Source organism: Ostrea edulis, chromosome 8, assembly GCF_947568905.1.
Source record: "Ostrea edulis chromosome 8, xbOstEdul1.1, whole genome shotgun sequence".
In the NCBI taxonomy this organism is placed as follows: domain Eukaryota; kingdom Metazoa; phylum Mollusca; class Bivalvia; order Ostreida; family Ostreidae; genus Ostrea; species Ostrea edulis.
This window is the reverse complement of record NC_079171.1, coordinates 50868581-50895711: the sequence shown is the minus strand read 5'-3', so window position 1 is coordinate 50895711 and position 27131 is coordinate 50868581. Positions and strand designations below refer to the sequence as shown.

General features: G+C 34.3%; 1 protein-coding gene across 7 annotated transcripts; it reads right to left on the bottom strand.

The window, feature by feature from the left end:
- LOC125662212 (uncharacterized) lies at nucleotides 1–26198 on the bottom strand. Of its 7 annotated transcripts, none has more exons than XM_056146399.1 (14): nucleotides 26049–26188; nucleotides 23544–23609; nucleotides 23011–23074; nucleotides 21524–21632; nucleotides 20749–21375; nucleotides 17519–17737; nucleotides 15890–15981; nucleotides 15549–15766; nucleotides 15139–15422; nucleotides 14837–14977; nucleotides 8910–9116; nucleotides 7790–7899; nucleotides 5078–5207; nucleotides 1–1952 (listed from the first exon to the last, which is right to left on the bottom strand). In XM_056146399.1, exons 5-14 carry the CDS (start codon nucleotides 20881–20883, stop codon nucleotides 1233–1235), a joined length of 2256 nt encoding a protein of 751 aa, XP_056002374.1. In that variant the 5' UTR covers nucleotides 20884–21375; nucleotides 21524–21632; nucleotides 23011–23074; nucleotides 23544–23609; nucleotides 26049–26188; the 3' UTR covers nucleotides 1–1232. The 7 variants fall into 7 exon arrangements, with proteins under 7 accessions (XP_056002374.1, XP_048750348.2, XP_056002373.1 ...); XM_056146400.1 differs by lacking the exons at nucleotides 21524–21632; nucleotides 23544–23609; nucleotides 26049–26188 and adding exons at nucleotides 2249–2313; nucleotides 23330–23476 and having other exon boundaries at nucleotides 1815–1952; nucleotides 20749–20892; nucleotides 21101–21375; XM_048894391.2 differs by lacking the exons at nucleotides 21524–21632; nucleotides 23544–23609 and having other exon boundaries at nucleotides 20749–20892; nucleotides 21101–21375; nucleotides 26049–26198.
- Nucleotides 26199–27131: the final 933 nt, after the last annotated feature.

Below are 27131 nucleotides of genomic sequence, written 5' to 3'. Positions count from 1 at the left end.
TAACAATGAAAAATATTTATTAGAAATATAATAAACAGAGTTGATGGTGCTTAATAAAATGCTTTTCAGGTTTCTATATCAATGGAAGCGTTCACTTGAAAATAAAAAGCGAGTGTAAAGTATGAGACTCTTCCCAAGCATTAGGGAAGACTTCATCTAAAATTCTTATAGAATTAAAACTGAGATCTATAAATCCTTGAATTCCTTATCGTCGTATTATCATATTTGAAATAACAGTGAAATTAAGTACATATGTCGTCTTTAAAATTACCGATTTGCAGATAAATAAAAGAAGGCTTTGATTCTAGGGTCCGAAAAGGTTAGTGAACGAAGTTTGACATATTTCAAAGAATTTGGTATAAGTTCAAATGGTACTTTATTTATTCAGACATAATCGGTCAAGATATCACACTGCACTATACTCAAATTCTCTACAAGAAGTGAATTGTGACATTAAAATATTTCAACACACCAAGAAGACAATCACACGACGACATACAACGTAGAATGTATGTTACATAATGTAGGTGCATGCATTCTTAAAATCGTTCCGTGAATTCTATACTATACATTGATAACAAGGAAGTTATTCATTTCATATTGACAATTTGTCAAAATAATGCATTACCATGCCGCACACAGAACAGGTTCATGGTATTTTTTAATACCTTTAAGTCGCTTCAAAGTTCACCTCTTTCATCAATGTGCGAACTACTAATATCCCTCTCTTCCTTGCAAATATCACATTAAAAAAAACATCATTAAAAGGAACATTTTGAATGATCACCTACACTTTGTATATAACTTATATCATTTTCTAATTCACAAAAAATCCTCTTGACCAAAATGAAATCATGTCCGAACAGAATCTTTTAACGTAAACGTTTATACGAAATCTCTGGAAATTTTCCTTTGAAATGTCTTAAATGATAAGCATTGTTATAACAGACAAGTTTATAAGGATTTAGCGTTAATGGAAATAGTTATAACGTGTTCTATCATGTCATATGACCCTCACCCCTACAGAAACCACAACAACTCTGGCGCGAATAGTAAAGAAAGAAGGCAATATGAACTATTTTACCCCAAAGATGTATAACCATTATTAAACTTTGTAGTTCAGAAAAATATTTCCTTCAAATAATTTTTGCCCTGGGCCAATTGTAACTTGTATAGATTGAAGGTTAGCAATTTTACGTCAAGGCCAGATTAAATTTTCTTCTATTTCGAAATTATAAGTCAAGGGCACTTTTTATTTCCTCTATTCGTTGGATATTTTCATTTAAGGATATACGTTTTAACAACAAATTTTCCTGGTTTATTGTAATTGTTTTGATCTGACCCCGTAATTTCTTTTCAAAATCCTCAAGTTTTGTTAGATATTCAGTGGTGTTCTGTTCCAAGTAATGGCATCTATAATTTGAATACGAGTCATGGAATGATTTTTCCAGTGTTTCCAGAGTAAGAGATTTCAAACAATCAGCGTAAACTTCCTTGGTAAAGTGCTCTCTCTTCTCTGAAGTTGTTGGCCAAAGAATGGACATTATAGATTGTATTAATTTTCCTGTATCCTCCGCCTCTTTTGGAAGACTCACTGGTTTGACGTGAACGTCAGATGACACCACTTCCGATAATAATGGAGAAGAATGCTTGTCAGAAAATCCCTTTACTTCAGCAATATCTCTTTTTATTTTTGTGAAAAATTCTTCAATTGAACCATCAATTTTGTCAATTTTAGTTTTGGTTTCGTATCGTTGACACCATCGCTGGACACCATTTGAGAATAGTTCCGGGATTTTGTCTTTTAATAACCGCATAGGAACAAATTTGATTTCAGTTCCTGAAGGGTTTAAAATGTCTCTCTCACCATCATCGCAATTCAAGTGATTGTAAAGTTCAGCAGCTAACCCCTTTTTCAAACACACTATGCTCTTGTGCAACGTTTCGCACTCCTACAAATAACACGTTAATACATTAAAATCAATTAAAGTGATTTGAGTTCCTACATTAATAAAAAAAGAGACCCATAGACCACATCGCTCACAGGAGTCGCCTGGGTCTTGTTGTGATTTTTAAAACATCTTTCAATCTTTATTCCCATGAATAAATATGACGACACATTGTGGTCCAAATCTAGCCACATAGGGTCACGATATAAACATGGTATAATGTTACAAGATAAAACAAATGATATGAAATGTAATGTTTATTCCATAAGGAAGCTATATACAGAATATCAAAAATCTACCTTAAATAATTCAGTGGATATTCCCTTAGTTAACTGTTCTTAAAGGCATGGGGTCTATCTTTTACCTAAAAAATGACATCACAATATTTTGCAAGAAAAACACTGAAAAACATATTTTTAGTTTTAATTATGAGTTATCTATAGCTGCAGCGCTTTGAAATTGAGGTCATTTTGACGTTTTAGCCCTTTATAAAATGTTTGTCTGGAGGACAATAAATTAAACTGGTACCCCACTGATTTGTGACTACACACAGACATAAGAGATGAAAAGTCAACAGGGTACCAGTTTAGACAAATGAGAACAGGGAATTATTTTGTAATTACTATCGTATCCAATGTGTTTGTAAACATTCTGAAGAACTTTTTGTGATTTTCTAGTTATGCTCTTTAATTTTGCCACCTTTTTGGAACATGCAAAATTTTACCAATATCTTAGACCATATGCCTTTAAAAGACAATCCAAGGCGAATGTTACAAGATCAAATATCTAGGCATCAAAAGAAAGGTCTTGTTATCAGAAATGCATACATGAAATATGCATGATAAATCACTTAGCATTCAAAAGTTATGAACAAAGTTGAAGTTTCGGTTAAATTTTTTAAATAAAATGGGCCAGCCTTAAAGGCCACTGTCACATATTTAAACACCATTCACCAACTGAATTGTCCTCTCATAACGAATCTGTATACTAAATATGAAAGACCTATGTTAAGTAGTTCATGGGATATTAATCATGGTCCTACTGTTCTTGAGAAGATTTTAAAAGATAGATATTCCCTATAAATCACCATTAAAATTTTTAATCCCTTATTGTAGCCCCATCCTAATCGTGAACAGGCGCGGATCTAGTATCTTTAAGTCCAAAAGGCTGGGAGTCTGGAAACTCTTGAATTTTTACATCTTTTTACGTCTTTAATCTCTACGTAGACAATACAAAATGAAAACCCAAATTAACGAATAACAACAAACACAATGTATATGTAGAATATTTACGACGAAAACCTAATCGTTAAAACGTTACCAGTTCTAGCCACGGAAATACCTCTACATTTAGAACTGTACAGTCAGGGCTCGAAATTAGCGAGAATTACTCGCAAAATGCGAGTACATTTGAAAAATTAGCAAGTAAAAATAGTGGACACTCGAAAATCTTAGCGAGTGGTGATTTACAGACTATGATCGTATCGTGTCCGTTTTATACGGTGATGCGCTATTCGCTTTTCTTAAACTTGCACTCTGGATCATACAAACGCTTACATGAACGACCGATTTCAACAACCGTTTCTATCCAGATTTTTCTTTTATGATGTTTAAAGAACCTCAGAGTCAAACAAATGCTCTAAAGGTCGGGCATCACATTATGATGAAAAATATAGACATGTTCCACGAGACCTATTCACCTTTAGGGGTGATTAAATTGAATTCCAAGTATGAGGTTTTTGTTATTCATTTATCTAAAAAAAAAAAAAAAAAAAAAAAAAAAAATCCAAGTCTTCCAGTATTCATTTTTATCAGAATCATGAGAATGTCCTATCTACATGTATATCAATTTATTGTCATATTGAGGTCGGGTTGTAGTGCTGATACAAGTGCACTGCTCACCGCGTAGACGATTATCAAAAAAGTTCATGGGGCTCGTGATTGTGCTGCTTATAAAATCATGAGTCCGGGATTCGCTTTGAAAAATCATTTGTGACAACCCTGATGTGGCATGAAATTGAAAGACTGGATCTAGACCTGTGGTAAACAGGTTGTGGATTAGAGGTGCGATAATCAAGAGACCTAAACATTGCACCATATGACTTAAGTAACTTAGTGTCCTGTCCAAACAATGCCTGTTGACCCACTAGGCTCAGTAATGATGGGGAAAATCGTTGATTTAAAAAAAGCATGAAAAAAGATCACTGCTTCATTATTTTTATTTTAGCTTGTAGGTTTTCATTTTAGCCTGTGCATCTTTTACCCACAGACTAAAATTAGCCTGTGGTAGAAAACGTTAATTTCGACCCCTGTACAGTATAAGATATCCCCTCGAATCAGTATAACCTTATATTTGGTCAAATGATATTGACTAGTTATTGCATACTATTTGGTAAAGAACAATGCCTACCTATGTTATGGATCTCTCATAGCCAGACAGCGGTGACACTGTTGAAATATAGAGGTCACACGAGGCATATTTGTTTCTTTGGAGTTAAACGTACACCCCACTTGATATTTTTCACTTGTATGGAGAAAGCACCGATGCCGGTATGGGGCTTCAAATTTATACCTTTATTTGGCACTCAAGACCAATGAGCAGTGAGGGTCCTTTAATGTTTTGACAACTACTGTGACACAAGACCTCGTTTTATGCGGTTTCATTTCATATACTGATTGAGGTACGCTTTGTTAGACAGTAAATATGATTAAGAAATGGCTTCTCCTCAAGAAGGGCAGGTTCATGATTAGTGATATCGATATACGAGTACAAGCATTACAATTCTTAAATGACAGCATCTTTTAAATGGTACGTAAAATTGTGTTTTTCAATAAAGTTTAAATTAGTGGATACTTTCAATACAGTTATATAATATATTGATTACACTAAATATGACCAACGACACGAACAACAGTGAATTGTAAAAGTTTTGGGACGACCTGTCCCTTCTTCAGGACGATAGAATATTTATATAGAAAAGTAAGGAAACTAAAACCACACCTTAACTACAAAAACTTATAACAAACAAAATCTCTATATATCTCTATATATAAACCCATGCATCGATTTGTTGTTTGTATCAAGTGTCGTTAAGTCTTTGGTGTACCCTATGTCTATGCTCTACGTACCGTCAGACAGTAAACCCTAATTGACTTCAGCCTGTTAAGTGACTCTTTCATTGTATTGAGTATATCAACACCGCTTTCAATACCAGAATCAAATACATGACACAGATCCTTTGTGAGCTGATCCAAGAATCTACAACACATAAAGAAGTTTTTTCTTCATTGTTCATTGTTACTATATATTTGTTTAGCCCCATTTTCATATTTGATATCCATATTTTCCGTCACTTTTCGCGGTTGCTATGAGAAAGGGAAGAAAACGAACAGAAATAAATCTCATAACTCTGGGACACACTAAAGTTAGGATCAGGTGCTGAAGAGGAGTAAGTATCCCATGTTGATCGGTCACACTCACAGTGATCCCCATGTAGAAGCTTTTGAATAAATTCTGCCCCCTAAGACTATATAATAGCCCAGGTGATAAAAGAGGACATTTCGTGCCCATAATATTTTAAAAAGATTGTGGAAAGACCTGATCACCAAAGACTGCAAAGATGTTGTCAATGAGAAACTCCAGTATTTTTTATCGTCGACTTCAGAGTACTTCACCGGTCGGAAATTGTATGGTTGTTATAACGATCTAGTTTGGCAATACAACTTATCACTGAGTCAAATGCTGAGTGACTTGTTTTATTCCGATTGTTATACAATTACTGGCACACTGATTTTGACTACGTATAACTCAGTTTACCTGATCAAGATATAGGGCTCACGGCGGGTGTGACCGGTCGACAGGGGATGCTTACTCCTCCTGGACACCTGATCCCACCTCTGGTATGTCCAGGGGTCCGTGTTGGCCCAAATCTATATTTTGCAATGCTTGTAGGAGTAATGAGATTGATATTCACCTTTCACTAGATGCGAATATGTCCTTTTTCTATTTGCATCGAAGAAGCAACTGCCTATGGCTTTAAAAACCTTGTCTTTAATTTAATGTGAGGAATGGAAGTGGAAAGTGTTGGCAAGTCATACATCTTGATGTTTTTCATTTGAGAAAGGTTTTTGGATTTCAAATGAACTAAAAGACTTTCAGATTTTTTAAGATTCCACATTCGATTTTCATCACTTCTGGCAAATGTTGTTGCACAATGCATTAGGAGTTTCTCCTTGATGATAATTAATATTTTCGTGAAGAGCAAAGATAGGGACTTGGTGGAACCTTTACTGTATCCTACAATGTAATCTCTGTTTATGAGGGTCTTGTGTAGTTTTGGAATGCAGTGTAGGTACTATAACACATAGTCATTCGTCCCATTGACTGGAACATCAAATGTGTTTAAAACTGAATCATGATTTTGAAGAATTTCAGCTTTTGAAAGGGAAGCTGAAGTATCAATAGATTGACCGAATGTGGAATTAATGCAAATTTCGTTTGAAATACAGTTGTAGTAATGCACTTTACAAACAATACAATCAGTATTGTTAAAGTTTTGTCAGGTGAAATCAAAAGATCTTCCCCAGGAAACCTATCTATGTAAAAATGTAGTAGATACAATTAATGTAAATTCAAGTATACATGCTTATCGTAATAAGCATCGGTCACTTTCTGTAATTTGTAAGTATTTTCCTTACTAATTATTATCAAGCTTTATTTCAGTGTCATTTAGATGTTGGATTAGTATTATATGCACTTATTATCTAAATTTAATTCGTACAAATATGCTGTTAAATCGATGAAATTTTATAAAACATGTAATGAATAGACAAGTGATAGAATCTCATTATTCTTAATCTTAACTGGCAATTTGAAATCTTTCTACATGCTTGACAATTTATCGAGCTGTGAAAGGAAGCCAATGCAGATTTTTTTTTTTTAGAATTTGACAATTTATGAATGTTCATCCAGTCGATGTTTATCAAATAATGTTTAACATGTGTTATATTTAGGGGCCTATATCATTTTGAGAATTATAAAAGTTGATCACAAAGTTTCTTTTTTTAAACAATACATGAATATTTATCAAAAGAAATAATTATTTACCTTATAATAATTGGTTTCTTTTTTTAAAAAATTCTAAATAATTAATAAGATGGAGTCAAATATATGATATGCTTTGCAGAGAGATATATTCTTTTTTAGATATCACATTGGCGTTTATACAGAAAGTATTGTTCTTTGTTATTTGTATATAGACATTCAATATTTCTGATTCAACAATTAGTTTGAAATGAATATGTTTAAATATCAATCTATTTGAATGCCGAGATAGCATCTGTCACTCTTGATTTAGTGTCTGTCAATAGCAGCATGAAATAGTGATATACAGCAAGGATGCTGGAAAACCTGGATGATTTATCAAAGTCCAAACCCCTGTTGTTTTGTAAAAGTCCTTTACTTCAAGATCGGAAACACCAAATTTCCCAACTTTGACAGAATGCTAATTCTCTGTTTAAAATTGAGAAACGTTGAATTAAAACATTTTTATCGATGACGAAGTGAAATAACGAACAGTGGTTAATCTCTGTAAAGAATATAAGAATTAAGAGTTGGGCAAACATGGACCCCTGTACACACAGGAGGTAAGGTCAGGTGATTAGGAGGAGAAAGCATCCCCTGTTGATTAAACTAAGCCCTATATCTTGATCAAGAAAACGGAGTAATCCCTAGTAAAAGTAGTATATTAAGAGAGGTATAACAATTGGCACAAACATAGTGAAGAATTATTTTTGAAGAATGTTTCTGTATCAAAACTGTTTCTCTCATTTTTGTCTTACCTGGTATGCGTATGCATCCGTTTGTTTTGGTAAGCAGTGATGGTTTCTTTCAGTCTATCTTCAAATTCTCGATATTCAATCGTGTTGGGTGTTGTCTTTTGCTCATTAACCTTAAGCATATACATTTCGATATTAGAGAAACGCCTAAGTTTAATCTAGTTTGTTTACACTGCAGTAAATATCGTGTTTGTTAGACGGTTCTTGGCACTCTGATTTTGATAACGGATAGCTCCGTTTACCTGATCAATATAGGAGTTATGAGATTGATCACTGTTCGTTATCTTCATCTTTCATAATGTCAGCAACGTTGATTTTGCAAATCATATATAAACTGACACGTATGATTGCAGTCATAAGTATAACGATGCAGCATTTTCGTAGACTTTCCTATCATTTACTATGTTGACCAGCCACAATCCTATATAATGAACAGATGAACACAGAAAACCGTAGTCAAAAGCAATATGTAAAGAACGACCTAACAAATGGTATAAAACCCGTAAGGCAATATTTGTTCTAATTACAAGATACATGCCTCAGTAAATGAATTGATCATACATAGAACATACTGTCTCATATCAAATCAGTTAGGAAACGTAAACACCATAATGATGAAAGTTATAATGCAAGGTGAAGATAACGAACAGTGATCAATCTCATGACTCCTACAAGCAATACAAAATAGATAGTTGGGCAAACACGGACCCCTGGACACACCAGAGGTGGGATCAGGTGCCTAGGAGGAGTAAGCATCCCCTGTTGAATGAAATATTGAAGTCAACGATGGAGAAGCTCAAATCATAAAAACTATATATTAGTTTGCTATTACTTTTTCATTATCATTTCATTGAATTTGTGTCCAATCCATAGTTTCACAAAAGCAAAAAATGTGATGCAGTATAAAATGAAGGTATCATTTTCATCTATCAGAAAAAGAAGGGGTTTGTAAGACTTATAGAAGTGCATCTGAAAACGTGAATCTGATAAATTCTATAAGAATACCAAGACGGACTCCTGGACAAAGTAATCATCCCCCTTTGAAGGGTCACACTCCACTATGAATCTATGATGGAAACCTTGAAAGATGATATCTTTTGGATAATGATGTTGGTATACTCACTTCTTTCAGGCTCACTTTAAAGAGATTTTTGCTGCTCATAGTGTGCCACTCCTTAAATAGTCTTTTCTCCAATCTTGCGCTTATGACTTTCTTCTCTTTGTCTGTCCTTATCAAGTCCCATTTATTGGTTAAGAACACAACACTCTCGGGATTGAAACATGGCATTTCAGGACTACTTTCAGCGATTTTTCTTATGAGACCTAGGAACTGCAAATCAATTAAAGCATCACATACAGTACAGATCGAACTAAATCTAATATTAATCATCATCCAAATCATCATCGTCATTTCAAAGAAATTCTGCCCGATTTTTCAAATTTGCAAGTACAGCAATTACGTACAAATAATGAAGATTAATGGCACAATTAGATAGGACCACTAACAATGTAGCAATGCTAGAGTAAGCCCAATAACGGAGGATCTAGGTTAACGTTAAGTTCTTTGCAAGTTTTGGAAGGGAACAACGATTAGGACCAATAACTGCAATAATGGCAGTATTACGGCCGATAACCATACAATATTTATTGTACAAACATTGAAGAAGTGGATGCTGGCGTAGATGAATTTCAGATAAAGAATTTATATTGAATAGAACATATCTTATTGCCAATTTAGGAAAAGGATTTGATAAAAGTTAAAACCTTAGATAATCCTAATCTTCCCTTTAAATAATAATCATTCATGCCATACAGTTAATGTATAAATGACTGATTAAATATACATACATGTGAAAAGGCAGGGAAAGCATGATACTATCAGGATGTCTATTGCTTTAATCGCTACAATTTATGTAAATTCAATTGAAACAAAATCAAAACGACTTGTATCACACATAAATATACATTTCTAAAATAAAAAAAATCATATTTCCTTTCCTGAAAGTAATTCACCACCACACAATAAGAAATATTTACATTTGCAAATGTATTTCGGACTATTTCGTTAGATGACAATACTGAAGAAATTGACATTCAATTTCGTATAACATGAAGTTGGTCACATTATCAGTCTTTTCTTGCATATGAATGAAAAAGTCATATACTTTTACCAGGCTTCTTGCTTATGCACTGTAGTAGGGATTCATAGACCCTTCCATCTTTTGACCACAGATTAAAATGATAGAAATATTGCGAGTAAAAGTCCAGATTGGCACCAAAATGGCTGAGTATTTTGGCTAATACTCTACTTTCACATCTCACATCCTTTCCAAAATCCTTCATCACCCACTGCAATGACTTCATAACAAAAGCAAAATTTAAAAACAACAACGCATCAGAATATTTATTTAGAGTTTATTTTGTGAAAGACAAGAATTCCATCAATTAATACAATGAAAAGGTGAAGATAACAAACAGTGATCAATCTGATAACTCCTATAAGCAATACAAAGTAGAGAGTTGGGCAAACACGGACCCCTTGATATACCAGAGGTGAAATTAGGTAACTAGGAAGAGTAAGTTTCCTCTATCAACCGGTCACACCCTCCTTGAGCCCTATAAACGGATATCAAACACGTCAGACAGTATTTGATCCATTTAGAGGTTGGATAGCTATAACGACCATCTAATTTGCTGAATGCTGACTTTAAACGTAACTGTTGACATCATCAACTTGTTTGCCAGTAGCTTACCTCGATTTAAAAACTGATCCTACACAAAACAAGCTCTTGTGCATCGAAAAATATGATCATCATTTGCATGTGATAATAGAATATTGCTACATAGATATGGGAAGTTAAGGGTGGAGGAGCTGAAGTCATCCCGTTTATCATAAAGCTGAGTTGTTGGTTTGCCGTTAATATTATTTTCAATAAAAATATCTAAGTATGAAACAGAAACAGTAAACATACTATTCAGTTGTTTCATTTTAAATACCAACTTAAAACTGCAACGTTTGCACAATGGCGAATTCATACGATGAATTTGATATTGGAAGCAAAGAAAAAGAGGCAGACTAAGATCTATAGGACTTTATGTTGAGCAACAGCCATCACGGCCCATGACTCGGCATAAGCGAGGCTGGTTTTGAGGCTCGAAAAATTATGTTCATGTCAGGGCACCGCTGCGAGTCTTCCTTAAAGTCCTACAACAGAAATATGTCAAGTGAACAAAAACTATGTCAGTTTGTATTTATTTTCTCTTACACATCCTGAAGGTAAAAAGCAACCTACCTGTACTTCGTTTAAAGTCTGTCCTACATGGTTACAACCACGGATCTCAAAGATGAACATACCGTTCTTCCCTTCCAAAACTTGCAAAAAAAAACCTGACCAAGACCTTATCGTTCACTTGATCCTCCGTCAATTCTCTCAGATCCTCTGAATTTCTGTCGAAACATTCAACAATTGCGTTTTCAACTTCAAGTAGGCCAACTCCACTGTTTCGTCATCGCTGATCGCGACCAAATCACATCACGGATGTAGTTTATTCCACTCTTCTTGTCTCCAATTCAGTTGACTTTACGCTCTAAATTACCTTCATTTTACACATGTTTCGTCTTTTTTATCCTTCTAAATTAAATATTTATATCTCATAATATTCTCTTCGATATTGTTTCGAATTATTTATTCGATAAAAATATGACGAACTTTAATTTGAAAGGTGAAGATAACGAACAGTGAACAATCTTGTAACTACTATAAGTAATGGAAATTATAGAGTTGGACAAACACGGACCCCTGGACACACCAGAGGTGGGATCAGGTGACTAGGAAGAGTACATATAAGCATCCCCTGTCAACCGGTCACACCCGTGAGCCCTCTATCTTAACCAGGTAAACATAGTTATCAAAATCAGCGTGCTTTTGTTTTAATATGTCTTATGCGAGATTTTGATATTCCTCTTATACTTTTAATCCCGTCTGACAATATATCAATTTCTTCTTTTTCGTATTTAGCCCATCTTCTGGCATAATATTCGACATAATTCAAAATAGAGAATGAAGGTCTGTCGCTAATTGAAAGACCGAGATTCCCTTTGGAATAAGTGATTTTAGGTCTCATTTTCAACTATATCAACATCACCAGTAATGACATGTGCAGCTGGACTATAATTGAAATAAGATGATTGATTGATTATATATTGTTTATCGTCCCACTCGAGAATCTTTCACTCATATGGAGACATCACCACTGCCAGTGAAGGGCTGCAAAATTTAGGCATATGCTCGGCACTTACGGTCTTTGAGCAGGGAGGGATCTTTATCGTGCCACACTTGCTATGACACGGGATGTCGGGTTTTGTGGTCTCATCCGGAAGGAACGTCACTTTAAATTGCCTCTTACGACAAGCAAGGGGTGCTGAGGACCTATTCTTAACTCAGATCCCCACAAGATGAAGAACAAGAATATGTAGGTGGATTAAGTATAAGATGGTCTATATCTAGGCACTGCAGAGTTTGTTGTGTTGTCCATTCGTTATTTCGGTCATCTGCTACATAATTATGGATGTTATAGGATTTGATCACATGATCAACTTTATGTCATTTAACATAGCCCATATAACGCTAAATGATAAATTATTTCTTAAATGAACATTAATAAGACAAAAACAAATTCACAAATAACACATCCATCATTGGAAATTTTGCGTTCACGTCTTTACTGTAAGCATAAAATAAATTTGTTAAATGTTTCTTAAAGACCAGATTCACAGTTTGGACTAGGTTCTTAATACAATCTGTTATTGGTTTTGATACTGTCCAACGTGTTTCATACTGATTGTTAGGCCGTTCTATACATTCAGATTTTGACTTGATCAAGGCTTATGGTGGCCGGTCAACAGGGGATGTAAAACACCAAACTATACATTTTGTATTGTTGAGAGGATTTATGTGATTGATCACTGTTCCTCGTCTTCAATATTTTATTTGATATTTCACTTTTTTATTTTGATGCTCCCTTTTTTATTGTAATTGAAATCAATTATGACGCATCACAATCCATTACTTCAAAACCACTTCTGAAAGAACGAAAAGGTGAAGATAACGAACATCAAGATTATAAATCCAGTAAATAATACAAAACTAGTGATCCTAATTGTTCGCAAACAATTAGAGGACTTTCCACCCTTTAATTGCTTTTTCCTGACACTTTTCGTCTTCAATACTTCTACACTTTTATCGTCTAACTTGACTACGCCTAAATTTCACCCCCCAACCCCCAACCCCCCAGTTTCGGTCACCCATCCAATTACTCTTCGCGATGAATGTTGCTTAACTTACATCATTGCGACATAATATCTACCACAACACCAGATCTACTTGCTTTATAACGAAGAAGTACCAGTAAATAATAAACTTTCCATGACCACGGAAGCCATGTTCAAAGGTCGTAGGATTGAAAAGCAATAAAGTGTGTTTTTGGAGGACGTGCTGAGAGACCGCAAGTCATGTTGTGTTGAGTTGTTGACAGTAACAGACTCCCATCTTGATATGTGTGAACTTGACCTTTGACATTGACCTCATATTTGAATGTCAAGGTCAAAGGTCTTAATGCAAGTGGTCCCATATCTCTATGTATATCCATGTAAAAGTTATATGCTTAAATGATGATATTGGAGACTTTCAGGGGCAATAACTATAGGTTATAGACTTTGTATGGGAAAATATGACGACCGAGTTTTTTGCGCGTAGACGGACCGAGCTTGCGAGGTCCGTTCGCGACAAAAAACGAGGTCGTCATATTTCCCATACAAAGTCTATAACCTTTTTATTATATACTTTCAATTTCATTTAGAAACTAACAATAATTTTATTTTTAACAATAACTTTATCGGTTTAACTGAGTAAAAGATGAAAAACACGAAAAATTTGAAAATTAACGGCGTAGAAATTTGATTGTGACGTAATGTTTGCGGGCCGGAATGTTTCCGGGCATATATCGTGTGATATATGCCCGCAAACTTTTAAAGAAAAAAGAAGAGATGAAATTGAAAGTATATAATAACTATGCTTAGGGATTTTCGGTTCCCTTCGGTTAACTTCTCCATGCAAGTGAGTTTTACTGGGAATTCATCAGCGAAGGTCTCGTGTCTCTACGACTTTCGGTTCTGTAGGAGTAGTGATAACAAGGTTTTCAACGCAAGTCGCCGTAAATCACAGAAGGGTCATAGTTTTGAGTTTCAATTCATAATATCGAAACCAATGAAGAATTCCATACTGACCCATATGATATTTCAATGCTATCTGACGCAAGAAAGAGTGTATAAAAAGTGCTATTTTGTGGTTTTTTTTTTTTTAGATTAGCTTGACCTTTGATATTGACCTATATTTCAATGTCAAAGGTCAAGGATCCCATTCCAATTTGGTTCCGTCTTTCTACGACCATTACTTTAGGAATTGTAAATTTCTACGTAAATATTGCAAACTTTTAAGGGCATTAACTCCCTTTAAGGATCAACGAATCCTTAAAAGCAAGACTTAGTCTTATCGTCTTAAATGGCTAATGAATTTGGTAAAAGTTTCGTGCTCGTACCATTCATGGTTTTTGAGATGAATTGATACCAATTTTTTTTTTTGCGTAAAGTCCTCTAAGTTCGTTAAAGGTCAAAGTTCAGTTACACAGGGTCCAATTTGAGCATGTTTCAAGATGTCGAATAGGATGGACAACATTGTTTTTCAATCAGTCTTTAAAAGGCGTCAAAAGCTTCTCGCGGCGGAAAGAAAGGAAGACAAATAACGATAAACAGAACAATATCAATTATACTTTCCACAGAAAGGGATCAAGTGTTTGGGATGAGCAAGCATTTCCGTTGACAGGTTACTTTTTCGAAATCAACATAACACCATAACACCTTTTCAGGTGAATTGGATGGGAATGCCATGGATTACTACAGGGTATATAACTTTAATAAATGCTATGTGACAACTGGAGAAGAAATGACCTTCATGTGTATGATTGGATATATCATATTTCTATGCTACCTACGTTATTTCTAGATGGATTGTCAGCAGCAGTCGCATCTATCACAAAGATGAAGGAACCAGCATTTGGTAAAAAATCAAAGAGAACTTCGTTTAAATGGCTGTTTGTTCCAATTCCAGGGGTATCAACAAGGTACACGTTTCCCTGTGGAAATGAAATTATAATTAATTTGATGAGATGATTGTGTTGAGTAAATGTAGTGAGGTATAGATTAGGATATCTTGATGAGATGACGTTTTTCATAAATAGAAACAGTATCAGTACAAGGAAACAATGGTGTATTATATAGAAAGTAAGGAAATTACTTGAAAATCGGGAATGGGTAGAAACACATCAACATAATATGCGTCTTGCAAGCTCTCTGGTATTTTAGAACAGTCGGTACACTCGTCTAATTTTTGTTTCATCTCTGATAGCTCAACAGAAAAGTCCTGCATAAGTCTTTCCTCTTTTGTATATATCTTTATCTGTGGTGTGCTGGAATGACGTATTCGCGTCACTGTTGCTGTAGCTGCCAGATTATGGGGTGTAAATACATCTTGTTGCAATATGCGATTGATTAATGTAGTCTTACCAGCACTAGTTTCTCCTGCAAAAATTTATATTTACATTGTACTCGTTGAATAAGCAGTTTTGAAAGGTTATTTGACTATTATCTATATGCATATCTATGTACATGTACTGTAAAATATATTGAACAATACCGTACGCTTACCTACAACTACTATACTGCATTCTTTTCTCTTTAGATCGGATAATTGATTTTTAAAAAGTGCTTCAATATCCATTCCTCTTCTCCATTTCTTTCTTGCGAACAGGTTTTCTTTCATATCTGTTTCATGCATTTGTATATCCTTTTTGAGCGCTTGATACTCTTGCACCAATCTTTCCTCTATGTCGTCCATAGGCATAAATGATTGACCAGGCGTTTGGCTAACAAAAGCATTGTTCAAACATTGTACATGAAAACGATAGGATAGATACAAAGAAATCAAATGATGGTGTTCACCAAGCATATCTATATTTGTTTCTTATTTATTTATATTTGATATTTACGTCACAGGAACTGCGTCGGTTATGTGTGCATGTCTGGAAAGAGTGTTTCGGAATTTTCCGAATTCTGCCTTTGATATGCGTCCACTTTGTGGCTGAAAAAGTCCAATGGAAGTTTTTGATGCATATATATATTCAATGAAAGAGACAAACATTGTCTTTAAAGATTTACAATTTACCGAAATTTTAATGTTGTATATTGAAATAAGAACCATTTTATTAACATCATTCTTCAATTATGTATTTTTACAACTGTAGTTTCGTATGCATTTGCAAATATCCGTATTCCTATAACGTGATAATGATATATTCGAGTGCAAATTAAAGAAGATGCACACAGGCCTTATCGGGCACCTGAGTATTAGTTAAAAGTATCACTAGTTCCAGAAAAAAATCCTGTACTGTTTATCTAAGCTAACTTCTAATAATATATATGTGACATTAACACAATATGACAAATTTGGACCCGTCCTATTTTCAAAACCATGGGGTTGCAAAATTTAATTTTGGTACATATTTTTCTGCTTTTCCTAAATATGCATTTAGTTTTTATACTGTATCATAAATCTTTCAAATGATAAAGGCAATAATCACTACAAAATTTTTGGCCCACTCTGGAAACAAACCCTTACACCTGTGGTCATGAAATTTACAATTTTTGTAAAGGACTACCTACTTCTTCTAAATATTTATTTAGTTTCAATTTAGTATCAATAACATTAAAAAACATTTAAATATTTTGCATATTTACATTATATATACCATGTTTGGCTTTGCCCTGTTATCAGAAGATCTTTCCCAGGATTTGAGATTTACAGTTTTTTGGACATCGTTTTGCTCTACTTCAATAAGCATTTAATTGGTTTTAGAGATATGCAGCTGTAGATAATGATATGTTTGACAATTGGTAAATTTTTGACAGTTTAGCTGTCCTTAAGGCCTCGCATATGCAAGAGTCCTGATATGTCCCAATGATGCTCCATACCAAATGTCAAAGTAATTGGAATGGTGGTTATGAAGAAAAAGTTAAAAAAAAAAGTCTTATCATTTAATCACCGACCATTTTAGCCCCACCCTGATGCCAACTCCCATAACCCTGGAATTCATGATTTGGTAAAGCACTACCTATTAATTTAAACATCAATTTATTTTCAATTTAGTATCAATATCATTAAAGAAGATGGGTTTTTTTTTTAAGTTTTACAGATTAATGTGCAAGTTTCCTCCCGCCCTGGAATCAAAACCCAAGAGATCATGGAATTTACAATTTCGGTTGATGTCTTCCTGTTCTATATCAGCATGTATCTAGTTTTTCTATCACCATGTATTTTGTTTTGCACACATGTGAAGTTGTAATGAAGATTTTGAAATTGTCCAATTTTTGGCAGCTCCCCCGCCCCTAAGGCCCCAGGGGTGCAGGATTCCTGAAATTTACAATTCATGTTCCCCTTGTGCCAAGGATGCATCATACCAAATTTAAAAACATGGAATGTTAATTATCAAGAAGAGATTAAAATGTTGAATCATTAACGCACACCTTACGATGCCAGACGCATACCAATTTCAATAGGTCACCTGAGTTTATTCAGCTGACCTGAAAAAATTCAGCATTAAAACTAATTTTCTACTCACATGTTTTGCTGATAAATGAAAAATGTTCTTTTCCTCAATGTATTCCCATGTGTTCATAATTTCTCTCTTCATAGCGCACCGCTTTTCTTCAGCTTCTTGGGATTTCTCTTTTTCTGCCATTAGATCGAGCTTGTTCACCACAAACATTGTTTGTGTGCTTTCATGTTGTGTTGCCTGCAGTTTGCTCTTTGTTATACTTTCCAACAACGCATTAAATGCCTGAAATAAGTTAATGATTTTTAAATTAATTTATAAATGCCATAATGTAAGCAGATTTACCCATACTCAAACTGGTACCCCGAGGGCAAATGCATGACAACATCGTACGTTCACCTTTTTATCTATGAAAGGTGAAGACAACGAAGATTGATCAATCTCATAATTCCTATAAGCAATACAAAACTGAGAGTTGGGCAAACACAGACGCCTTGATGTACCAGAGGTATGATAAAGTGCCTAGGAGGAGTAAGCATGGCGAAATTCTCAGACGATGAAATTTGATGCATATTCATTTGTGAAAAAACAATGTAATACAACAACTTTTATGTAATTCCTTAATGTCCCGCATCAAATCACAAAACTACTAAATTTCATGTTGAAAACGGAGAAAGCTTAAAAATGCTGGATCCGGAGTATCAAAATTAATATTTAGTGATTTATGTGAATAAACGCGCAAAAAGAAAAGCAAAAAAGTTCCTTGTGCAATATGTGCACCTTGTAGAATCAGGAAAGGTCGATTACAGGAATAGTTGTGCAGGAATCGTTGTGCAGGCATCCAACACTAAAAACCTAGAATTTTAAAACGATATTTTTTTCCGGACTAAATGTCGATGAAGAGTACCAAGTGAAATTGTTAAAATTGAAAGTCTTTAGAAAATCAACTACATGTATTAAATTGAGCAATCGTAGGAGAAGTTGAAATCAATAACGACATTTCTCATAGAGATACCTAAATTCAGAAGTTATCAACCGTAAAATTGATCGACGATTTCTAATGAAATTAAATCATTTAATAGGAATATAAACAATTCAAAAGTTCCTTTATTCAAGGTTATTATGATTGCTTAATTTGTGTTTAATACTACTCATATTTATTTCGTATCGATTTCAGATACACTCAGCACTTGTTTGGTTATGCTCATGCGCATAGTAGTGACAGTCCTTAGATTTGGCTATTACTAGTTTATCTAAAATACATTGAATTGCATTTTTGTTGTGGATCAGGAGTAATATGAGCCCAAGTTACCAGTATAAGGAATATGGTAAAGGAAAAACTAAGCAAATCATTAGTGATGAAATCCAAAGAAGATTTACAGATTCTAGTACGGCGAAATATATCAGATGCACTCAGCAGTATAATGGCCAGTATAAGTTATCATCGCTCCCATTTAAATGTCATATTTGGCTTCAATGCAGCAATCGAATAGTGACAGTGAAGCTATGATTAAAGTTTTACGCCATGAATGAAAAAAGTGACGACAATGAACAATGATCAATCTCATAAATCCTATAGAAAACCAAAGTCCAGAAACAGGAGAAATATAGACCCCTATAGAACCCAAGTTGGGTCAAGATACCTAGCAAAAATAAACATCCACCGTGACCCTTCTGTTATAATTGTTATGATCAGTAATTCATAGTCAAAGTCAGTTTGAAAAGAACGGCCAAATGTCAAGTTGAAAAAGGTACATTCCATTTACCGCCGACTACCAAAACTGGAAAGCATCATGGTTCCCGTCATGAATTAAGACTGACATTGCAGAGAAAGGCAAATTAATAATTTTCTACGCTAGAATATATCTCTCCAGAACTACTAATTACCTCCAAATGACTTGCTCTAACTTGACGTCGCTTTCGTAATTCCCTCCTTTCTTTGAATGAGGAAAACTTGGTCATTATATATCAGTGTTAACTACATTGGAGCTACACGTTTTCCTATTCTAAGAACTCTTTTGAACTGAGAAGGACTGTAAATCCCAAAGCGAAAAAAGTTTTTTATGCATCCTCAGAGTTTTGTGCTCTGACGCTGAGAATTACCTTGTCGTGTAGAGACCGAACGTTTAGTTCTATCTCGTTTTTATTTGATTCAACCAACTAAACCGATACCACGTTGTTTGGTCATTTTCTAGCTTATTTACTTTGCAAGACAGTATTCAAAGTTTCCGATTTCTTTTAGGTTGCCTTATTATTTTATGGTGTGACCGTAGAGACGTGTGAATACCCTAAAAATTTTGCAATATTTCGGACATTTGATCTGCCCATTCATTTAACGCGGGAAATATAACATAGTAGACGTAAGCAATCAATTTTAATGTCATATTTAGCTTCAATGTTTTTCTTTCAAATCAAGTAATTATCAACAACAAACATAACTAAGGTATAAGAAAACTCTTGGTTATCAAGATATTTGTGGTCTTTTTCAAACAGTTCATTTAATATACGGCTTTTTCTTTCGATAAAGTATCGCAGTGACGGTGACATTTTTCCAGAGCACTGTGGGTTATTTCCGTCATTTTTCAGCTGATGAGGAGCGCATTACATGGATGACATGTGTAATCAATGGCGCGAGCTCGTCGATTCGCTTCCTATTACCTGGCATATTCACCATGTAAACCATTCAGACTGCACTAACAGTTCTGGAGAGAAATATCCAAGCGTTGAAAACGAATGATCTTTCACATGAAGGAAGCAATCAGGTAATAGAAAAAAGTATACTTGAAAGTGCAGAAACTTTACCTTGATGATTGATTATTTGTTCCAGTCATATTTCCTTAGTCACATTCAACGAGCGCACGGCCGACAGTTTTACCCATTTGAGAGCAAATTGTGATAAAACTATGAATATGTGCGTTGGAATTTGGATAGTGGTTCAGTATACTTTAAAGACGTCCGAAATTCAAGATTCCCACAATATAGCGCGAACTATTAAGGTATTCATCAATGATGTTAACGAACTTATTAATAAATTAAGCTGCAAAGAATTCACATTATATTGAAAAGTATTATACTATATGTCTTAAACAATATCAATGACATATTCTGGAATGGGATTCAAACAAGAAATAAAGAAAGAAAAATCTGATAATCTTATATTTGGTGAAATGAAGATCAACTTCAATTATAAATGATTGATATGTCAAAATTAAAATAGAACATTTCTTTACAACTCCTGTAGGCTTAAAAGTTCACAGGAACATTTATAAAGCTTATACTACATTTTGTAGATTTACCGTATCATGCTTTGAAGCGGTACAGTCCCAAGAGGGTCCATCCACGACTATGACGAAGGCATACACTGGTGGAGAGTTTGCCAGAATGTCTACTAATTCTCCAACCTGATAGCAATGTTGTGTGTCGATTATCATAAAATTTCCCTACAGAAAAAAAGCATGAAAAGTACATGCGCAAACAAGCATAACGTATATTGTCTAACATCCTATTATTACTACTTGTCCTCAACACTCGTGTTTGTATTTAAAAATGTGGATGATATTCAGATTGTTATACTTTGGAAAAAAAAATGAAGAAAAAAAGCTTTAAAAGAAAAGTTCAGTGAGCACTTATTATTGAACTGAAGAATACCTTAAAACCCGGAATAGGTAAGAGGATATCAATGTAATGAATTTTTTCTCGCCTGTATCGAACGTTATTCCGATACTCATCCCGCAAATGTCCGGAAGACGCAAATGTTTTCTCGTCCAGCACAGTTTCATCTTTTGCCAAGAGTCTCAAACGATACGACTCGGAATTCCTTATTCTAGTAATATACCTCGTGGAATCTTCTGGCAACTCTGTTAGCAAGATTGGGGTACCTAAAATCTCATTCACAAGGGTAGATTTTCCAGCATGTTTTCGACCTGCGAAAAGACTAATGTTGATTATGAAAATGATGGTTTATCTTACATTACTTGTGTTGCTTGAAATTATATCTATGATGTATGGATATGTTTGAAGAATTTCAATTATTCAGTGATGAATTTTAGAATATGCATTCTTTTGACATACACTCATTACTTTATGCTGTCATTCTTGTCTTTGTTTTCCTCACTACGCATCCGTGAATTTCCAAACTCTCATCAGAGATACCGTATCACACGGATACAGATCTAGAAATCTGGGTTTTGATTACAATGATGAGAGAAAAGTGAATATAACGAAAAATGATCACTCTCAACAATTCTACATAGAATGAAAATAGCGGGCAAACACAGACCCTGGAAACAGCAGATCAGGTGTCTCAGAGGAGTAAGCAGCCACTTGTTGACAGGTCAAATCTGTCGTGAGCCCTCTATCTCGATCAATCCGAGGTCAAAATTAATAGGTAATGAACGGCCTAACGATTGGTATGAAAACTTTGAGACAGCATTCTACCTAATGGCTGGTTGTATTTGCAAAATTCTGAATTAAAACCTCAGTAACATCAATTTATTTGTCAGTAGCCTGCCTTTGTTTGGAAAAATACTATATGTGGAACTTGATCTTGGGTATTTGAATGAGAGAAATAAACACAATATGCAAGGTGATAAAGTTAAAGTATTTTATAAATCTCAGAAATAGAGCAAACACCGTATGATTGAAATGCAAGTGAATTGAAACACTGGTTTAAATAAAATTGCATTATTTGGTCAAGTGATCATCTCCAGACGATGTGTCAAAGAAGAGGACGAATTGGTTGTATGCATTATTTGCAAAGCAGTGAGAATATGGAAGACGATTTCCGCAACAATTAACGTTTTATAATTTTAATTAGGAAATGTTAAAGGAGTTCAACAGTTTCAATGAAAGTCAGCATTTCACAAATGATAAGTTCGTTATATGGATCTTGTTTGCAAATACGACTTGTCATTGAGTCAAATGCTGTCTGGCGCATTTCATATCAATTGGTAGACAGTTTCTTACACACTGATTTTATTGTGGATTACTACGTTTATCTGATCGAGAAATGGGGCTCACGGCGAGTGTGACCGATTGACAAGGGATGCTTACTCCTAGGCACGTGATCTTACCTCAGATGTGTTCAGGTGTCCATTTCTTAATTTTGTATTCCTTGTAGGAGTTATGAGATTGGTCACAGTTCGTTATCTTCGCTATTTCACGTTATTGCAAACCATTGAATATTTCACGTAGATAAATTAAATAAATGCGAAAAATATGTAAAAATCGATGGAAACATATAATGATTGATACATTTCGCGATGGCGATTCTGCAGGATTTACCCATGTTTCTATTGTTAGATGCTTCCATTGTCATCTTCCGTGATTTTTATATCCCTAAAGTAGAGCCAAACTTGACGTTTCTATAAATACTTATAAGCCAAATTGTTTCTCCCTTTTACGAATATTTTCTGTCAAATCAAAACCCTGTTTGTGTCTGTAGTTTGATCAATAAATGGAATAGAATTGTTTATTGATGTTAAACATTTCTCCCTAATACAATACGTTTGTAATGCAAAAGAATGATTGTTTGAACATTTATATTATAACCTGCTTACCAATTACGACGATGCTACAACCACTTGTTTGCACATGTTTAAGAGCTAACGCCAGGCTGGAATCCTATAGGAAAACACAAAATGTAATGAATATAGGTAAATTAATATTAGAATATCATTAAAATGACATTATATGAAATGCATCGTTCAAAACATTCAATGGTTAAGCTTGTATTTAGTAACCTGTGAATTGGTTATGCCTATTGATATAATGTAACATTTCTAGCAAAGTAAATTTATGCTTTTGATATTTATCTCTCTTTCCCTTGTTTTTGTTAAGATATTGTATAAACATAAGATATTGTATAAACAGATGTACCGCCGCGGTGGCGGAGAGGTTAGAGCGTTCGCCCCGCATGCGGAAGGCCGGGGTTCTAATCCCGGCCACGACAGACCTAAGTCGTTAAAACAGGTAGTGACAGTTCCATCGCCAAACGCTCGGCATCAGGTGTGAATGTCACAGGTCCTCGTAAATGATCTTAAAAACGGATGCTTCGTGTCACAGTGGGTGTGGCACACTAAAGAACACTCACTGCTCAATGGCCTTAAGCGCCGAGGATAGGCCTAGATTTTAAGCCCTTCATCGGTCTTGGTGACGTCTCCATATAAGTAAAAAATTCTCGAGTGAGACGTTAAGCAAGATATAATCAATCAATCAATCTTATAAACAGATGTTCTGCGCCGACATCTATAGATAATACATTGCGTCATGTAGATATTCCAGAGTCTATCCAGATATCAGTGATATAATTTGAAGTGGCTTAAAGCTAGTATAATAATAAAAGCGTACTCTTATCTAGTCTCATTATCAAATGAAATGTTGATAACAGCGTGCAATTATGATGAATCAAGTATTTTATCGTTCGTATATCAAGGTATCCATTGAACAGTGTAAAATCATGAAAACATCATACACACTAGAATGTTCATCATATATATCATACTAAATACCCCAGACAGTTAACCATACATACACATGTACAACACGCAGCAAAATATACAGCATATATTGGAGGATGCAAGACACTTTGAAGGATACTATGAAGATCAACATAGCAGGGTCAAGGATTCCCGAGTAAAGTTAAAACCAACACCATAAAATGTACCTCGATGGACTTCACACTATATGACGTCACAATATAAAAGTACGTCACGACGTACACGTCTATAGTTGTATCGCGGGGAAAATGTCATAATATTTTGTTGCTATTTACTGCCATTATCTAGTGTTTGTCAGATGATATTTTTTTTCAGTATTCTTGGATAATATATAAAACCACACATCAGATTATACAACACACATCATAATATACAACACACATCATAATATACAACACACATCACAATACACAACACACATCAGAATATACAACACACATCATAATATACAACACACATCACAATACACAACACACATCATAATATACAGCACACATCATAATATACAACACACATCAGAATATACAACACAAATCAGAATAAACAACACACATCATCATATACAACACACATCATAATATACAACACACATCTTAATATACAACACACATCATAATATACAACACAAATCATAATATACAACACAAATCAAAATATACAACACACATCAGAATATACAACACATATCAAAATATACATCACATATCAAAATATACAACACATATCAGAATATAAACCACACATCAGAATATACAACACACATCATACTATATATCACACATCAAAATATACAACACACATCAGAATATAAAACACACATCAGAATATACAACACACATTAGAATATACAAGAATATACAACACACATTAGAATATACAACACACATCATAATATACAACACACATCACAATACACTACACACATCAGAATATACAACACACATCATAATATACAACACACATCACAATACACAACACACATCATAATATACAGCACACATCATAATATACAACACACATCAGAATATACAACACAAATCAGAATAAACAACACACATCATCATATACAACACACATTATAATATACAACACACAACATAATACACAAAACAAATCATAGTATACAATACAAATCATAATATACAACACACATTAGAATATACAACACACATCTTAATATACAACACATATCAGAATATACAACACAAATCATAATATACAACAAATCATAATATACAACACACATCATAATATACAACACATGTACACAACACATCAGAATATACAACGCACACCAGAATGTACAACACTAATGATAATGACAACACACAGCCAAACAGATATCAGAGTGTACGGTATACACCACAGTACATAGCATATCAGAATGTACAACATATACCAGAGTAATCAATATGCATCGGAGTACATAGCATACACCAGTTTGTACAACATACAGTATAGTTTACAACAGATCTGAGTGTACCATATTCACAGTTGTATACGATACATGTTAGAATGTACAACATACACTACAATTCACAATACACATCAAAGTGTACAATATATACTATTGTATTAATGGTATACCATACTGCATAAGATACCTCAAAGTGTACAACACATCAGAATGAAATATGAAGATAACAAACAGTGATCAATCTCATAACTCCTACAAGCAATACAAAATAGATAGTTGGGCAAACATGGACCCCTGGACACACCAGAGGTGGGATCAGGTGCCTAGGAGAAGTAAACATCCCCTGTTGACCGGTCATACCCGCCGTGAGCCCTATATCCTGATCAGGTAAACGGAGTTATCCGCAATCAAAATTAGTGTGCCAAGAACGGCTTAACAATCGGTATGTACAGAAGAGTGTACAATACATCACGTATACTATTAAGTAATAAATGATTTATTTCTCTCATATTAGAATATTTCATTCATGACGTTTGTCAATTTCCAATGATTTAATACACATCATATTAATATTTTCTTTAGCTTTGGACATTGCGCAATTTAAGCGATTGCAACATACTAGTAATTGATACCAGAAATGAAAATATTAAATTGCATTTATCATATTTAAGAGAAAACTTACCATTCCGCCTACAAATATGAACTGCTTTCACTTTAGAAGAATGACAGGATCTCGTTTCGGATCCTTTAGTGTCACAACCACAAAATGTTCAAGGCTAAACCAACTTGTTTTCACAATCATGTGACGCCATTTTGAACCAGGGACATATCTAGATCAATTTTATCACGTGCATGATTGGCGCAGGTATAAACTCGTTTAATCAATTCGTACTAAGTTTCGACGCTCTATAATTCCTTTATTTACGTGTATTTAAATTTTGTAGATTGAGATAAAACGCGAGAGATAGATGCAACCATGCTGAATATGAATGTGTCAAATTACAATATTGATAGTCTATACTCCTTTAGTATTGCACTCTACAAAATGCATGACAAGTACTTCAACTTGAAAACCCTTCAAGTAAGACTACATTTTGCAAAAGAAGACAACGGAGAAACAAATAATGTTGTAAAGAAAGCACACATAAATAGAAACTGATTGGTTTGAAGTACACAATTTCTGTATACGTGACTTAAGAGTCGTCAACATTAGCTTCAAGAACATTAATTGTTCATACATGAAAGCTGCATAAGTTTTATCTTTAAAGTCAAATATATGTATTACAAATTACAACGAACATGCTCTATCCTGCAGTTAACCACTTCTATTTAAAAACATAAATGAGGACATATTCATAATGCTTCTTTGTTGGAGATCTAAATCTTTGTTGTCACAGTTGATTGTATGTCTGGCTCCATATGTTTATGGAATAGCTTTAGGGACATAAAAAATTAATCTTGGTTTGTTAGTATGTTGTTTACGCCCTAATCTAAATATTCACCAGCTTTAGGTGAAGTGCGACAAAGTTTAACCTATGCATGACACCCTAGGGTGAGTAGTGAGAATTCTTTTTCACACCAACATGTTATGGCATAATTTAGTATACTATAGGATTTAAATAATAACACCTCATTTTGGAAAAGAGTTCCAAATCTCCATTTCAATAACAGATGAGAACACGAATATATATTTTAGACAAAGGTTTATTCCCAAATTATATAAAAAAGTTTAACAGATTTATTTAAAACTTGTACGATATATAAA